General features: G+C 45.1%; 1 protein-coding gene across 3 annotated transcripts in view; it reads right to left on the bottom strand.

Annotated features, from left to right (window-relative positions):
• The window catches only part of CRLF3 (cytokine receptor like factor 3), a 57979-nt gene extending 56003 nt beyond the window's left edge, over positions 1 to 1976 (bottom strand). The window contains exon 1 of one of the 3 annotated variants that reach the window (XM_021066135.1): positions 1751 to 1976. In XM_021066135.1, coding sequence (XP_020921794.1) covers positions 1751 to 1867 — 117 coding nt within the window. In that variant the 5' untranslated portion in view covers positions 1868 to 1976. 3 annotated transcript variants of the gene reach the window in all.

Raw genomic sequence — 12395 nt, 5'->3', positions numbered from 1 at the left:
CCAACACTACTGATTTTTAATTGTCGATGCAGTTAAACAACAGTCTTGCTCATATATAAGAATCTTCACTGGCTGAAGCGAATCATACAATAAGAGATCCCTCAATCTCTTTTTAAAACACATCCTAGACTTAGAACCTCTATTTTATTTTTTTGCTTTATAGGGCCGCACCGTGGCATATGGAAGTTCCCAGGCTAGGGGTCGAATCAGAGCTACAGCTCCTGGCCTACACCACAGCCACGAACCATTAGAGCCGCGTCTGCCACCTACACTGCAGCTCACAAGGACACCAGATCCTTGACCCACTGAGAGTGGCCAGGGATTGAACCTGCAACCTCATGGTTCCTAGTCAGGTTCATTTTCCACTGCGCCATGACGGGAACTCCTAGAGCCTCTATTTTAAAAGAGCAAAAGGAAAAAAAAAAATTGCTGAAGGAATCACGCAGATGTTTTCAAGTAGAAATCAAGATGAATGTATTGGAAGTCCTTAAAAAGCATTAGTTAAATCAGGATCACCTTATCTAGATTTGCTCCCAGGTTTGTTCCCCAACTACAAATGATGCATGGTCCACATTTAAAATCTAGAAGAATTTTTAAATATATAAAACCTAAAGCATGTTGAAGATCCTTAATGATGAGAGTATCCAAAGGCACTGTGAGCACAGCACTATTCTGCCCTTTTCAGAGTCTATGGAGCATGGGAGTTACTAGGATGATAATGTAGATTATTAACAAGTGTGACGCTGAAAAACCCCACTCATCCAAATGATGAATTAATGGGTGGAATCCCGCTGACTCCAAAAACACGTATTAAGCACCTGAACTAACAGCAGCTTGAGGATTATCTGTCCTACCACACACTGGCAGTGGGTTGTATCTTTTTCTGTGTATGTTCCAGGGTATAGAGACACCATGTGGCTTTCCTATATCTTTGGTAACCAGGTCCCCAAGGAGGAGATAACTGCTGTCACTCAAAAGTATATTTAGCGTCTCCTTTCAGCACTTCTCTCTTTAAATCTGTTTTTCCATTTCCCTACACCTGTATTTCAGCCCTCAAGGGTTTCATCTTCCTTCTTTTGCCCTTTCAACGCAGCTTCACCTTAGAAATCTCCCTCTAGAATGGGATCACGCTAAACCACTTTTTTAATGCATTCAAGATCATAACGAGACATCAAGTACTACTTTCAGACACGAATTCCATTCATTTAGTGTTCACTCTACTGGATCTCCAACCATCTCTCTTTAATCCTTCCCTGCCAATGTCCATTTTGCTTCTTAAGTTCTCCCCAGGTCATTGCCCCCCATTTTCAAGGTCTCTAAAATCAACCTCCGTCCACATAGCAGGTTTTCCAAAGAACTCCCCACCTCCCCTTAACTCTTTCAATCTTCACTACCCTCTGTGACGCCCTCGGCTTTTGCTCTGGCCTCTCACGCGCCCCAATCTCGGACCCCATCCTCTCCCCAACACCGCCCCACACAGTTTGGGGAACGCCCCCCACTCTCCCTTGATCCCCCAAACTTACCGGATCTTTCTTCCCCTTAGACACCCCCCCACCCCGTCCCCAGCAGAACCCATTTCCCATATTCCCAGACCCTGTTAGGTCTCTTGCACCTTCAGAGCCTCTTCCCTCCTCGCTCCAGAGTTTCCGGCCACTCCCGCCCCTCGGAACCCTCCCGGCCCTCGCCCACCCACTGGCACCCCGCGCCCTCCCCGGGGCCCACAGCACCCCCGCGGGCGCGGCCCTCCGACCTGCCTCCGCGCCTCCTGCAGTCCCTTCAGCCTATGGCCCAGCTCCCGCCGGTAGCTCTGCGCCGCCTCCACGTTCTCGCGGGCCTCCTGCAGCAGCAGCTCGGGTTCCAGATCCATCGCCCTCTAATCCGGCCGCGCGGCCGGCGGCTGCGGGCGCGGTTCCCGACGGTCCGGGGCGCCGCCGAGCAGTCGGCTGTGGCCACGCGCAGGCGGAAGCACCGCCCCGCCCCGCCCCGCCCCGCGGCGGCCTTGATTGACAGCAGCTCACGACAACCGTCCGGGTCCCAGCGCCGCCCGCGCCGCAGGCTCAGTGGGTCTCAGCTCTGCTTCTGCACTGCGCCTGAACCGCTCTGCTTCCTCCAAGCGCGCCTTCCTGGTAGAATTCCAAAATGGAATTAGCAAACTTTTTCTTTTTTTTTGTCTTTTCTAGGGCCGCTCCTGCGGCATATGGAGGTTCCCAGGCTAGGGGTCCAATTGGAGTTGTAGCTGCTGGCCTACACCACAGACACAGAAACGCCAGATCCGAGCCGCATCTGCAACGTACACCACAGCTCACAGCAACGCCGGATCCTTAACCCACTGAGCAAGGGCAGGGATCGAACCCTCAACCTCATGGTTCCTAATCGGATTCGTTAACCATTGAGCCATGACGGGAACTCCTAGCAAACTTTTTCCTGTGCAGGCCAGTTAGAGAAAATTTGAAGCTTGGTGGATCATAAGGTTTCTGTTGCAATATAGTAAGTAAATCGCCGTGACCATGTGCAAATAAAACTTAGGGCCACAAATTTTAATTTTACATAATTGGCACGTGTCACAATATTCTTTGCATCTTTTAAAACTACTTAAAATGGAAAAAAAAATAAAATAACAAATTCTCAGTGGTAATGAACCCGACTAGGGTACATGAGGAGGCAGGTTCCATTCCTGGCCCTGCTCAGTGGATTAAGCCATGGACTGTGGTGTAGGTCGAAGACACTCAGATGCACCTCGGATCCTGCGTTGCTGTGGTTGTGGTGTAGGCCGGCAGCTGTAGCTCCAGCTCGACCCCTGGCCTGGGAACTTCCATATGCTGGTGGGTGCAGCACTAAAAGATAAAAAATTAAAAAAAAAAATTATTCTTTCAGGAACCATATAACAGCAGGTGGTGGGGCAGATTTGGCCCTGGCCATAGTTTGCTGACCCCTGGCCAAGGATGGTAGAGTTGAAAGTTGTGTCTGCCAAGGAACAGAGAATGATTCACTCAAGGTTACACAATGAATCTGTGCTAGAGGCTAGGCCCCAGTTTTCAAGCTCTTTCTACCACAGTGTCTTGTGCTAAGTAAATGACACTTGAAATTAGGGAAGTTTTGAAAAGGAAAGCTCTTCTGGAGAAAATGAGAGATTATCCTGAAGTAACCAGGCACTCAGTAGATTCTTAAGAACTATCTATGAAACGAATCAAGGTAATAACTAAACGAAAAGGAGTAAGGAAAGGGACCCCAGTTAGGACAAAACTAAGTGGGAAGGGCATAAGACCTTGGGGATAGGGATATTAGTGGATTTTGTTGTTTTTTTGGTTTTTTTTTTTTTTTAAGTCTTTCTTAGGGCCACACCCATGGCATCTACAAGTTCCCAGGCTAGGGGTCAAATCTGAGCCTATGCCACAGCCACAGCCACAACATATCCAAGCTGTGTCTGCAACACACACCACAGCTCATAGATAGCAATGCTGGATCCTTAACCCACTGAGCAAGCCCAGGGATTGAACCCACACCCTCATGGATCCTAGTTGGATTTGCTACTGCTGAGCCCATCAGGAACTCGAATAAGTGGATTGTTTATGGAAGAACGAGCAGACAACTTTGACTCTCATATTGGGAGATGAAGTTAAGAGAAAAATAAAGTCCGTGAAGTTCAGGTTAAGAAGCTTGGATGTTAATGAAGAGACATTAAATTAGAAGTTTGGGATTAACATACACACACTACTATATATCAAATAGGTAAACAAGACCTACTGTATAGCACAGGAAACTAAACCCATAATGGAAAATAATCTGAAAAAGAGGGAGTTCCCATTGTAGCTCAGTGGTAATGAACCCAACCAGTATCTGTGAGGATGCGGGTTCCATCCCGGGCCTCGTTCAGTGGGTTAAGTATCCAGTGTTGCCATGAGCTGTGGTGTAGGTCACAGACACGGGCTTGGATCCTGCATTGCTGTGACTGTGGCCTACATAGGCCGGCAGCTGCAGACGCTAGTCTGGGAACTTCCATATGCCACACCTGAGGTCCTGAAAGGAAAAAAAAAAAACAAAAAAAAGAATCACTTTGCTGAATCACTTTGCTGGACCCTGGAAACTAACACAACATTGGAAGTTAACTATATTTCAATGAAAAAATAGACAAAGATTTTTTGCATGTGCAGTGCTATTTGCAAAACAATGTTTTAGGACAATAAATGTTAGAAAGATTGGACTTGGGTTCATCTTAAGGTAAGGCAGTGGGGGGAGTTCCCATTGTGGTTTAAGAACCTGACTAGTATCCTTCGGGATGCAGGTTCAGTCCCTGGCTTTGCTCAGTGGGTTAAGGATCTCACTGTGGGGTTCCCGCTGTGGCACAATGGGATTGGCAGTGTCTCTGCAGTGCCAGGACCCAGGTTCCATCCCCAGCCCTGAACAGTGGCTTAAAAGATCTGGCATTGCTGCAGCTGTGGCAAAGTTTGCAACTGAAGCTGGGATCTGATCCCTGGCCCAGGAACTCCATTGCCATGGGGTAGCCAAAATAGAAAAGGAAAAAAAAGGAAAACTTCCAAGATACCAATCTTAGTCCCACTCAACTTTATTTCCTTGATCTGCTAACTGATGGGTGGCAGGAAATGTGTCTCTATTATATTCATACCATACAAAAATAAATAACATGAAGAAAACCTGTAAAAAAGCACTCCCCCAGACTTGATTTTTTTTTCTTGCTTTTTAGGGCTGCACCTGCGGCATATGGAGATTTGAGATTCCCAGGCTAGGTGTCGAGACCAAGCCGTAGCCATCAGCTTACCCTACCGCCACAGCAATATGAGATCCGAGCTGAGTCTGAGATCTACACCGCAGCTCATGGCAATGCCAGATCCTTAACCCACTGAGCAAGGCCAGGGATCATACCTGCAACCTCATGGTTCCTAGTCAGATTTGCTTTCGCTCTGCCACAACAGGAACTCCAAAAAAATTTTTTTTAACTTTAGAGCACAAATTTCTGAAGACTAAATACTCTGATTGATAATAGAGAGGAAGATTGATTTAGGAGTTCCCATGGTAGCTCAGCAGAAACAAACCTGACTAGTATCCATGAGGATGCAGGTTCTATCCTTGACCCAGCTCACCGGGTTAAGGATGTGGCTGTTGAGGTGAGTTGTGGCATAGGTCACTGATGCAGCTCGGATCCTGTGTTGCTGTGACTGTGGAGTAGGCTAGGCTGGCAGCTTAGCTCTGATTTGACCCCTAGCCTGGGAACTTCATATGCCACAAGTGGGGTCCTAAAAAAAAAACCAAAAAATAAAAAACAAAAACCAAAAATAATGCTCTGTAAAGCGCTGTCTGATTGACTGCATGCTTCTCTCAGAGACACCTCTATATCAATTTTTTTTTCTTTATAGGGCCCCACGCATGGCATATGGCGGTTCCCAGGCTAGGGTCAAATTGGAGCTAAGCTGCCAGCCTACAGCACAGCCACAGCAACGCCAGATCCAGTTGACAGCTGTGATCTACACCACAGCTCACGGCAACGACCTATCCTTAACCCACTGAGTTGGGCCAGGGATGGAACCCACATCTTCACAGATACTGCTTGGGTTTGTTACTGCTGAGGCATCATATTAGTCTAGAAGTGCCTTTTCAAATGTTCAGAGGCACAGATCCCTCATGCTACAAGAAACAGACAACTTGCTAATTTATTTATTTGTGATAAGAATATAATTGCCAAGAAAATTGCAACAGCTGGAAAATCAAGCGGTAACTAGAGAATTGTTTGGTAAACATGGATTTAGGCCAGGATACTTTGGTCATCCGGTCAGCAAAAGCTTTCTCTCTTCACTCTTATTTTCAGAAAGCTCCTAACTGTGTGGGACAAAGACTGACTGTTTTTTATACTCTTGACTCCTCTTTTTTTTTTTTTACACTTAATTCTATTAATATAGTCATTAGAATCAATTGGCTACAACTAAGTAAATCTTAGGACCTAGGTTTGTTTTTTGGTTTTTTGGGGGGAATTTTCTTTTTGCTTTTTAGGGCACCCACAGCATAGGAAGATTCCCAGGCTAGGGCTCCAGTAGGATCTACTGCTGCTGGCCCACATCACAACCACAGCAACACCAGATCGGAGTCACGTCTTCGACCTACACCACAGCTCACGGCAACACCAGATCCTCAACCCCCTGAGCGAGGCCAGGGATCAAACCCGCAACGTCATGATTCCTAGTTGGATTCATTTCCGCTGCGCCACAATAGGAGCTCCAGGACCTAGTTTTTGAACAACTCAAAGAAGTACTTTCAAGCAATCAGCAATAATCAAGAGATCATTCTAATCTTAAGCCTCTTAAAAACCTTTTATTAATGCTACGTTTTTATTTTTTAGTGCTATATATTTTTTGAATTTTGAACACTCAATTTATAAAAATCTCAGAGGTCCACAGAAAAGTTGCAAATACAGTGCAAAAAATTTCTTTTCCTGACTAAACCATTGGGGAATAAGTTGCCAACCTCTTACAAGTACATTCCCCTATGAACCCACACTGCAACCATCAAAACCAGGAATTTTAGCATTGATACTTTATTGCCATCTAATCCTCACACTCTTTCACTTGAGTTTAATCACTTGTCACAATGATGCCCTTTATAGCAAATGGATCCAGTCCAGAATCATGTTGCACTGAATTGCCTTATCTCCTGATACCTCAATCCATGTCAGATAAAATTTTCTTTCATTTAAAAAAATTTTTTTTAATTTTATTTATTTATTTATCTGCTTTTTAGGGCCACTCCCACGGCATATGGAGGTTCCCAGGCTAGGGGTCTAATTGGAGCTGTAGCCTCTGGCCTATACCACGGCCACAGCAATGCAGGATCCGAGCCACGTCTGCAACCTACACCACAGCTCATGGCAACGCCACATCCTTAACCCACTGATCGAGACCAGGAATCGAACCCTCCACCTCCTGGTTCCTAGTCGGGTTCGTTAACCACTGTGCCACGACGAGAACTCCCTTTTTTTTTTTAAGAAAAATTTTCTTGGATTTCCCTTTGTGGCTCAGTGGGTTAAGACCCCAACATAGTGTCAGTGAGGACTCCGGTTTGATCCCTGTTCTTGCTCCCCCATTGCCACAAACTGAAGCATAAGTGGGAAATGTAGCTCAGATCTGGCTGTGGCTGTGGCGTAGGTGTAGCTGCAGCTCTGATTTGACCCTTAACCAGGGGACATCCGTATGCCACAGGTATAGCCATGAAAAGGGAAACAAAACAAAACAAAACAAAAGGTGGTGAGAGAAAATAAATTTTTTTAAAGAAAAAAAAAATAAACCTTTCTTAATATTCTCTTCGATTCCATTCTGTTTCCCATTAGTGCTCTTGAGTTTCTCCTGCAAAGTCCTGTTCCCTGCTCCGTGTAGCCCTCCCAATACCCAGCTTCCTCTTTCCCACAAGCCTCTTCAATTTCTTCCAATTCTTTATTACAGAAGCTTGGAAGCCAGGTTGAAGACAAGCTGCAGGTAAGGGGGTAAAGGCAAAATTCCCCTTCTTTGGTGGTTTGGGAGCATAAGGTCCAAGGCTGAGAAGATATGCAATATACTTATTTTGTCAGTTTTTCCTGAGTTGACCTCAATGCCTCTTCGAGTACTTTCCAGTTTTGCTGAGATATCATTGACATTCAGCACTGATGAGTTTTCAGATGTACAGCATCATGCTTTGACTTACATAGGATGTGATTACCACAAGTTTAGTGAACATCCATCATCTCAGATACAACATTAAATAGAAAAAAACATTTTTGTCCTTGTGATTAGAATTCTTAAGATTTACCCTTTTAGGGAGTTCCCATCGTGGCTCAGTGGTTAATGAATCCGACTAGGAACCATGAGGTTGCAGGTTCGATCCCTGGCCTTGCTCAATGGGTTAAGGCTCTAGTGTTGCCGTGAGTTGTGGTGTAGGTTGCAGATGTGGCTCGGATCCCGAGTTGCTGTGGCTCTGGTGTAGGCCTGCGGCTATAGCTCCGATTGGACCCCTAGCCTAGGAACCGCCATATGCCGCAGGAACGGTCCACGAAATGACAAAAAAAAAAAAACAAACAACAAGATTTACCTTTTAACTTTTATCTATAACTTATAGCAGTGTGAATTATATTTATCATGTTAGACATTCCATCCTAGTACTTATTTTTAACTGGAAGTTAAAGGTAACTTGATTTATTCAGGATGTTAAAGATATTATAATATTTTTAATACACATTTACATTTTTTTTTTTTTGGCCACACCTGTGGCATGCGTAACTTCCTGGGTGAGGGATTGAACCCATACCACGGCAGTGACAATGATGGATTCTTAACCTATTGAGCCATCAGGAAACTCCAATATCTGTTTACATTTTTTACACAGGTCAGTTGCACCTTGAGTCTCCCTTGTTTTCCTGTCATCTGGTATCCTTCAGGATATCTTCAGTGGTAATTTGCAGAACACTCAAACTGCCTTTAATGGTAAAGACCATTCATTGGCTAACAATTGAAATGTCTTTAGGGTTAGTTTGATTTGAAGGTCAGACTTCCCAATCTCTTTGCCATTTATGCCCTTACCTTAGTTTAAGGCTGCTTAACCTTTTGAAGGAGTGGAAGGACCCCTCCCTGGGCCTGTCTCAATAGTACCTTTGTGCTTATCTCCTGGAGGCACTCAGAAGATCCACTTGGCCCCAAACAGGTCACATGCTCATCTCTGAACCAGTAATTGTGGCCAGGAGGTGGGATTATGCAGATTACTGTCCAAGGATCCAGAGCCAGAGATGGAATTAGCTTTTCCCCAAGGGCATCAGCCGAGTAGGAGAAGTGTGTATACCAGAATAACAACAGTGATGGTTATCAAGAGAAGGCAAAGTAATATTGAGGAGAAAATGACATCTTCCTAATAATCTATATGGGAAAGAAATCTGAGAAGGAATGAATAGATGTATAACAGAATCACTTTGCTGTACACCTGAAACTAACACAACACTTTAAGTCAATTTTACTCCAAACAAATTTAATTTAAAAAAAAAAAACCAGGAGTTCCCGTCGTGGCGCAGTGGTTAACGAATCCGACTAGAAACCATGAGGTTGCGGCTTCGGTCCCTGCCCTTGCTCAGTGGGTTAACGATCCGGCGTTGCCGTGAGCTGTGGTGTAGGTTGCAGACACGGCTCGGATCCTGCGTTGCTGTGGCTCTGGCGTAGGCCGGTGGCTACAGCTCCAATTCGACCCCTAGCCCGGGAACCTCCATATGCAGCGGGAGCGGCCCAAGAAATAGCAACAACAACAACAACAACAAAAGACAAAAAAAAAAGGCAAAAAAAAAAAAAAAAACAAAACTCAGCAGGTTACTCTGATTAGACCCCCTAACCTGGGAACATCCATATGCTGCGGGTGGGGCCTTAGAAAAGGCAAAAAGACCAAAAACAAAAACAAACAAACAAAAAAAAACTCAACAGGTTAAGAACCCAACGTAGTGTCCATGACGATGCGGGTTTGATCCCTGGCCTCACTCAGTGGGTTAAGGATCTAGGCGTTGCCACAAGCTGCAGTGTAGGTCATTGAAGTGGCTCAGATCCAGTTGTTGTGGCTGTGGCACAGGCAGCTGCAGCTCCAATTCCACCTCTAGAACTTCCTTATGCCAAGTTTCAGCCCTAAAAACAAAAACAAAAACAAATCAAACGAACAATACAGTATGTCTTCCGCTTTTTCTCCATGCACTGAGTAAAAAAGCACTTAACTTAGGAGACTTGGCTAAATATTTTAACTTTGGAAACATGTCGAAGCTACGTTTCTATAAGTTGACAATGTAGACACCTTCCTCACAGGACTCATGTGAAGGCTATAAAATACGACCAGGTAAAACACACATTTGTGGGAGTTCTTTGGTTAACAAATCTGACTAGGAACCATGAGGTTTCGGGTTCGATCCCTGCCCTTGCTCAGTGGGTTAAGGATCCGGCGTTGCCGTGAGCTGTGGTGTAGGTTGCAGAGGTGGCTCGGATCCCGCGTTGCTGTGGCTGTGGTGTAGGCCGGCGGCTACAACTCCGATTGGACCCCTAGCCTGGGAACCTCCATATGCTGCGGGAGCGGCCCTAGAAAAGGCGAAAAGACAAAACAAAAATAAAAACAAAAACCAAAAAACACACATTTATTTACAAAATGCTTAAAGAATACAAAGTATGGGTCTGGCTCTGTGCTAGGTGCTGGAATCATAATAAGAATGGGACCTAGGAATTTCCTTCATAGCCCAGTTTGGTGGGGTGAATACACACCAACCAGCAGGAATTTATATTATAATACATTGAGTGCAATGAGAAGAAGCACAGAGACCTGCGACCCAATCCAGCTACAGGTAAAGTGGAAGGAAGAAGCTATCAGGAAACGTTTCTTGAACAAGGTGAACCCTGAGCTGGTCTGAAGGGTTTTCTTGGCTGGGCCACAGGCGCTTCTCTCCTTTCCAAAACTCCATCAAAATTACAATTCAGGAGTTTAAAGCTAGATTAGGAACAAGTGCAACGATAGAGACAACAAAATAGAACACTAGAGGAATTCCCTAGTGGCTTAGTGGGTTGAGGATCTGGTGTTGTCACAGCTGTGGCTCGGTTACTGCTGTGCACAGGTTCTATCCCTGGCCCGGGAATGTCTATGTGTCATAGCACAGCCAAAAACCAAAACCAAACAAACAAGGAAAGAGCATGAGAGTTCCACAAACTATTGGAAGCTGGAAAGTAGATGGAAGAGTACTAATTGCTTGAGCCAGTTGCAGAGAGTTACATCCTAAATGGAGAGAAGGAACCATTCAGAACTGGCTTGAAGAATCCCAAGAGACTCAGAGAAAGGGAACCCAGTTAAATCCTTTAAAAGAATTTAGTCACTCAAAAAAAAACCTTGCAACCCTTGTTCTGACGTTCCTTTCCTTTTCCTATTTCCTGCATTATTTTCTCCGCAGCATTTAGCCCCGCCTTACCACCTACTTTAATTATCCTTTTTTTTTTTTAATTTTTTTTTTAGGGCCGCACCCATGGCATATGGAGATTCCCAAGCTAGAGGTTGAATTGGAGGTACACCTGCTGCCCTACACCACAGCCGCACCAACACCAGATCCTTAACCCACTGAGTGAGGCCAGGGATCGAACCTGTGTTCTCATGAGTACTAGTCAGATTCGTTTCGGCTGAGCCACGATGGGAACTCCTAGCTATCATTTTTATTATTTCTCTTCTGACTAGAATATAAATTCTGAAAGGATGGGGATTTTGTCCGTTTTGCTTACAGCAGCTTTGTTCATAGCTGGCGTGTATCAGGTACTCATTAGTATTTATGGGATGGATGGTTGGGTGGATGACCAGCACAGCACTGTGACAGTGGGGTATACTGTTAAAAGGGGACATCTGTTAAGAGTTAGATTATTTTTGGTCCATTGTCCTATTTCATGCATTTACTTAACCCCTCCCTGTTGCTTCCGTGAACCTGGGTGGTCCAGAGAAAAAGACTTCCATCTATTAACATCAGGAAATTCCCCCATGAAAATCTCCTGATCATCCTACCGCAGATCCCACTAATGAGCCCCAATGATGCTAGAAATCATCAAAGATCAGCTGTAACAATTTTTTTTTTTTTGTCTATTTGCCTTTTCTAGGGCCACTCCTGCAGCATATGAAGTTCCCAGGCTAGGGGTTTAATTGGAGCTGTAGCCACCAGCCTACGCCAGAGCCACAGCAATGCGGGATCCGAGCAGCTTCTGCAACCTACACGCCAGCTCACGGCAACGCCAGATCCTTAACCCACTGAGCAAGGGCAGGGATCGAACCGCAACCTCATGGTTCCTAGTCGGATTCATTAACCACTGCGCCACGACGGGACCTCTGGCTTTAACAATTTTTTAAACAACTTCATTGAGTAGAACTGATTTGCAATAAACTGCATGTATTAGAGTAGCCAATGTGATGAACTTTTTCATGACCATCGTCATAACCAAGATAGCAAGTATTTCCATCATTGCCCAAAGTTTCATATAATCCATTGCTTGATAATCCATCTCTTCTTCAACCCCAGAATCCAAACAAGAACCATCTGCTTCCTGTCCTTAGAGATAAATATGCATTGTCTCAAATTTTTAAATCAATGGAATCATACAATATGTACTCTTTTTTTTTTCTTTTTCTTTTTAGGTCTGCACCTTTGGCATATGGACGTTCCCAGACTAGGGGTCCGATTGGAGGTATATTTGCTGGCCTATGCTGCAGCCACAGCAACAGCACCTCGGGATCCAAGCCTAGTCTCTGACCTACACCACAGCTCATGGCAATGCCAGATCCCAGACCCACTGAGTGAAGCCAGGGATCGAACCTGCATCCTCATGGATTCGAGTCAGATTCCTTTCTGCTGCGCCACCACGGGAACTCCCTGTACTCTT

The sequence above is a fragment of the Sus scrofa genome, chromosome 12 (assembly GCF_000003025.6).
Source record: "Sus scrofa isolate TJ Tabasco breed Duroc chromosome 12, Sscrofa11.1, whole genome shotgun sequence".
In the NCBI taxonomy this organism is placed as follows: Eukaryota; Metazoa; Chordata; class Mammalia; order Artiodactyla; family Suidae; genus Sus; species Sus scrofa.
The sequence above is the reverse complement of the archived record's forward strand: the minus strand, read 5'-3'. Positions and strand labels throughout refer to the sequence as shown.